General features: G+C 36.2%; 1 protein-coding gene across 1 annotated transcript in view; it reads left to right on the forward strand.

The window, feature by feature from the left end:
* The window catches only part of LOC111049840 (ankyrin repeat domain-containing protein SOWAHC), a 422,867-nt gene extending 417,436 nt beyond the window's left edge, over positions 1-5,431 (forward strand). The window contains 1 exon segment of the mRNA XM_039430071.1: positions 3,667-5,431. Coding sequence (XP_039286005.1) covers positions 3,667-3,996 — 330 coding nt within the window. The 3' untranslated portion in view covers positions 3,997-5,431.
* The last annotated feature ends 569 nt before the right edge of the window (positions 5,432-6,000 follow it).

Below are 6,000 nucleotides of genomic sequence, written 5' to 3' on the forward strand. Positions count from 1 at the left end.
AATTATTGATGTTGAATGAAAAAGACTAAGAAATTAGTTTATCAGAGATTGACAATGGTGTAATAACAGAAACCGGTCTTCCTAAGTATCAACAAATCTGTGGTTTTTTGACAATTTCTTAGGTCTTTTTCTTTCAATAAACCTGTATCAGCTACCGTCTATAGATGGCATTGACAAGACTGAGGATCGGCAAGTTGCTCTCCTATATTTCTCTACTGCCATTATAACGTGGACCTGACTATAGGACAGGAGCTCGCACGCTTCAGTCATTTGTATATTTCATAGAAGAAATAAAGCATAAGAAGATATTCGGCCTATGGTATAGGCCGTTTATGTTCCAAATTTCACTGTTAACTCAGGCCCCGATAATCCCAGTAGTTCTTTTTCAATGAAGCTATGTGACGCTGGTAGTCTCTCATACTGTGCTGTTCTTACACTCTTACCAGTCTAAAACAGTAATTTGAATTAATTACTCATCGCATGTACAACAATAAAACTGTTTTGGCAATCGTCACATAAAAACCAAAAAGTCATTCATGTCATAAAAAACACTTATCAGACAGCTAGTCCTTTAATTTTATCTTGAGCTGCACTCTATTGTCAATGTCCTTAAGATGGTGCGGCCGGGATTTGATCATTTTTTTGGCTCATAGGGATTGGATTTTTCTAGTAGAACGATGTCCTATGTTGTTGTATTCTATGGGTGATCCTTGAGCGCGTGTTATAATTGTGTAGGTCAGCAACTCTTGTCCACGTCGATGCATGCTTGAGACCAAATGCCACAGACTCCAGAATATACAGGCAAGGTAGTGTGAGCTCGGAATAGTTCTCTACATGGAGATCCTGGCGATTTTTCGAGCATTACTCTAATTATTCTTCTTTGTGTTCTGAATACTCTGATGATTCCGGTGACGTGCCCCAGAACAGTAATCCGTAGGTAAGAAGAGGCTAAAAGTATCCATAGTATGCGGAGAAGACTATCTGCTGATGCATGTTCTTGCTATAGTGAGGTCCACGTTATAATGGCAGTGTAGGATTGACAATACTGTTGCTGTCCTTTTCTATCATACAACAAAACAGATAGCGTTATCTCTCTCCAGCTTTGCAATGTTGTCTGTTTGCCAGAATATTTTATTTTTACTTTTGACAGTGACTGTACAAAAGTAGACAAACAATTCACAGCCGCCATTGTTTTCCACCATTCTATCAAAAAAACTCCAGTGCACAAGTCGTATAATTGATTTAAAATGTATTTTTGAAACAATTAAATAATTTTTAGACATTACCGTATAAGAAACACAGATTAAAATACCTGAATTGACATTTTAAAAGTTGATAACTAACCATCCTAGACTTCATCCATGCTTCAGTTAGCCTACACGTATAGGTTAGACCTACTCGTACCGGTATAAATAATATTGAAAGGTTATTTCAGAATTATTTCCATTGAAATTACTCATTTAAAAATAGGATTTATATTTTTCAATTATTTAAAAAAAAACATTGGAATAGAATGCCTACCAAATAACTTAATTTCTATTGTTTTGAAATTCAGATTGGTGTATCACAGCTTTTTAAATTAGCCGCCATTTCAGGTTTGTATAGAAATAAAATCTGATCTCAGTTATGGAAGCAAATTTTTGAATCAAATAATGTGGAAATATAATATATTCTTGATTTATTTGACATTAAATTGATTATTTTATCAAGGAAATGATAATTATTATTAAATCAAATTTAATTGGATGAATTGAGTAACAGCTGTATACACTCACTGGCAAAATGGAGAGACTTGGCAACGTTTTTCTCCTATCTTTCTTTACTGCCATTATAACGTGGACCTCACTATAGTGTAGCAATTGCGAATGTGGCCTTACTGAGTCGTTTAATCAGTTCGTCGATGTGATCATTCCATCTCAAACCGAATCCATTTTCAAACCCAGGAAGCTGCAGACATTTGCTGGTTTGACCTGTTCTAAGTTGAGGAGTTGGGTGGAAAAACGACCTGAGTCAAGAAATCAAGTTTTGTGTAAAGTGAGTTTGAAATATTAGTACACATCTTCATTATTTCATCAGAATGCAATATTTTGCAAGTATTTGAACTTTATTGATCTTTTTTATACTATTTCAATGCTATTATTCATAATTAGATAGTAATCCAAGGCTAACTGATATTAATTGATATAGGTGTGTTGTCTCAGGTCGTTTTTCCATAACCCTGGTTGTTACATGTTCAGAGGTTCAATAAAATGATGAAAACCCCGTATCAAGAGTAGTGATAATGATAATATATTGCTCATGATATGGATAATTAATAAGTAGGTAATAAAGATCTAAAAATGTCATTTGGAAGTGAACAATGAAGATGATATTTTCTTCTTGAACACGTTTCTTCCCATAATCAAGACTCTGGAATGTTACATGGGACTGTTCTTTTTTCGGGAAATTCATAACCCCAATGTTTTCAGCATCGGTTCTTCCAGGAGCGTCTTCTTCATTATTTCCATCATCTAGAGGATAATGGTTCCCGTGGATGTATTAATGATCTTCTTTACCATTCATTTGGTAGAGAGTTAGTTGGGAGGATATTTTAATATTCTTTCCGAAGAATGGACATTGATATGTCCAAAGCTCCGCCAATTTATGTAGATGCATTACAATATAATCTTGTATAGTTATTCCAAATGCTTTTTTCATATCATATGCAGTTCAATAATTATTTTCTTAGTCTTTTTCATTCAATAAACCTTTATCGGCTACCGTCTATAGATGGCATTGATAAGACAAAGGATCGGCAACGTTGTTCTCCTATCTTTCTCCACTGCCATTAAAACGTGGACCTCTATAGGGTGCTACGTACTTCAGACAGGCGCTCGCTCGCTTCGGTCTTTTGTATTATCATAGAAGAAATAAAGCATAAGAAGATATTCGGCCTATGGTATAGGCCGTTTATGTTCCAAATTTTACTGTTAACTTAGGCCGATAATCCCAGTAGTTCTTTTTAATGAAGCTATGTGACGCTGTTAGTTTCTCTTATTGTGCTGTTCTTACACTTGTACACTCCCAACAACACAGTATTAATAGTCAGTCATAATAGACTCTGTCACCCGGCCAAAACAGTAATAATAGACAGTAGTCAACAGTAATCGGCTTGAGTTAACAAACATCGGCTTCAAATTTGGAACATAAATGACCAATGCCATGGAGAAGCTTTTTATTATATCTTTTCTGTATGCTTGTATCTTAAGTTACACCCAATTCGTGCTTTACCCTGCAAATAAAACTGTTGTATAAAATATCATTATTGTTGTAAGATATGTGTCATTGTTGTAAGATATGTCATTGGTGTTTACTGTCAACAAATTAAGATTTTTGACTTGGCCAAAACAGTAATAAAATACAGTAGTCAACATTAATCGGCTTGAGTTAACGAAAAATCAGCTTCAAATTTGGAACATAAACGACCAATGCCATGGAGTATCTTCTTATTATATTTTTTCACTATGCTTGTTTCTTAAGTTACTCCTATGTCGTGCTTTACCCTACAAATAAAACTGTTGTATAAAATATCATTATTGTTGTAAGATATATTATGTCATTGTTGTTGACTATGAACAAATTAAGATTTTCGACTTGATTCTTATTTATTTAATTTTCGGTTAACAGGAGGACAATATGAAAATGCCGCCGCCCAAATTTGCACCAATCAAAAAGCGGAAATCGCGGCGCGGCACCGCTGATTTCGCCGCTCGGCCGCTTGGTAGCGCCACCAGTCGCGAGGAATTGGCCGCATCAGCTGATTCCTGCTCTGACGTCATCAGCAGTCACGTGCTAGCGGAAGAGGAGGAGGAGGTGAAGGCGAGGAGTGCCGGCGAGGAGGGGGAGGAGGACAGGATGAGGAGGAGGAGGAGGAGAAGTAGGAGTGGCGAGGGGGGAAATGATTCGGACTCTGATACGGCGGCTGGGTTTGGGTCGAACTGGCAGACTACTGTTTGAAAATTTAAACAGTAAACTTTTTTGGAAAAATTATAGGTGTGTGCACAAAGAGAGCGGTCTAAAGTTGGATTCCAACATATCAGTGACAGTAAAGTGATCGTACAGTGAGAATGATTATTATTCCCATAAGTTCAAATGGGATTGTTCATACTCGGTCGTGCTAAGTGTGAACAATCCAATCTGAACTCATGGAAATTATATTTCCACTGTTTTTGTCACTTTCACTGGCATTAATATGTGGGAATCAAGCAAAGGTCCAATTCCTAAGCGGTGACCTAACCGATATGGTTGTAGTGTATTACTGTATATTATTGTAGTTTGTATAAATGTCGATTGTCGACTACAAACGTTCTTACAGGGTTCTGGCCAGACGTTAAGGTTACACCTCTAAGTTGGCACCTTTCTGTTTTCACATATCCCGTGAGGTATGACACGCGAGCTACTACCCATCGGCCCTGCCAAGTCACAAGGCGAGTATTTCAATCAATCAATCAAAGTCTATTCATCGAAACAATTACGATAAAATTAGTATATTGTGACATTTATTATGAATAAAACAAAAAAATATAAAAACAAATTTCTATTCATTATCTGAGAATCAGAACATTTCGATCAATATCAACCAACCAATATTGTCATTCAAGAGTATAAACTCAACCTACCCCATTGAAACATAATTGAACACAATCCTTAAGGCTATTTAGACAATTGAAATCTACCCATTCTAGGATCTTCACCCTGTCTTGGGGCGGCATTTACGCACAAACAAAAACCCACCCTAAGAACAATGGATTTCGGAACACCTGACCGCTCTTTGTGTGTATATACCCTAAGAGCTTGTTCACATGACAGCGATTTACGCTCGATTGGCAAATCGCTCGGTTATGATAAATAATTACTAGGTACAACATCTATGTACTCAATCTTAATATCTTAATCTATGTACCTAATCACTATATTACTCTTAAACATATATATTACTGCTCTGATCGAAACCGCTCGGTTGACTGAAGACATGTGTACGCTCTCATGCCTGCTCTAGTATATCGAGCCGCCCGGCAACCGAGCGACAACCGAGCGGTTGTAGTCTGAGACTATATCGGCACCATGTGTTTCCCTAAACCTGGCAATCGCTCGGTTGGTCAATCGCGCGACAACCGAACGTAAATCGCTGTCATGTGAACAGGCTCTAAATATTTACATTCCAAGTGACAATACTATTGTAAAATATACTTTGGACCAGTCATTACTGGTCTAATGGAAAGCGTTGATATTATTTTTAGGGATTACTGATATTTTGAAGTGAATATAGCTATAGTGAGGTCCACGTTATAATGGCAGTGTTTGATTAGCAACGGTACTGCTATCCTTGTCTATCATTCACCAAAACGGTTAGCGCTATCTCTTTCTCGATTTGCTCTGTTGTTAGCTCGTCTTTTAACAATGTAGAATTAATATTTTATTAACAAAATATTTCAACTTAATTATTAAAATTCATTATGAAATTATTGAAAAATATAATTTCTCGCTTAATAAAATATAATTGATTATTTTAAACGAGAATGAACAGTTGATATTACATCAATAAACCTGTATCAGCTACCATCTATAGAAGGCATTGACAAGACAACGTTGCTCTGCTATCTTTCTCCACTACCATTATAACGTGGACCTCACTATAGTGTGAGCTGTGTCAGTAGTTTTCATTAGTTTAAATGGAGCTCATAAAATTTTAAATAATGCAAGTTTAATTTTATATTGTGACAGTGTAAAGGCAGGTTCCTACATATCAGTATCAGTGTCCAGTACAGTAAGTATATAATTCCCATTAGTTCTAATGGGACCTTTCATACCCGCTCGGCCGTGTTGAGTGTGAATAGTCCAATTAAAACTTATGGGAATTATATCTCCACTGTTAGAATGTTAACTTATATCATAGAGGAAATATATTACCTATAAGATAGATTGATAAATGACTTTTATTTCCACTTTATAACATTACAA

Source organism: Nilaparvata lugens, chromosome 6, assembly GCF_014356525.2.
Source record: "Nilaparvata lugens isolate BPH chromosome 6, ASM1435652v1, whole genome shotgun sequence".
Lineage (NCBI taxonomy): Eukaryota > Metazoa > Arthropoda > Insecta > Hemiptera > Delphacidae > Nilaparvata > Nilaparvata lugens.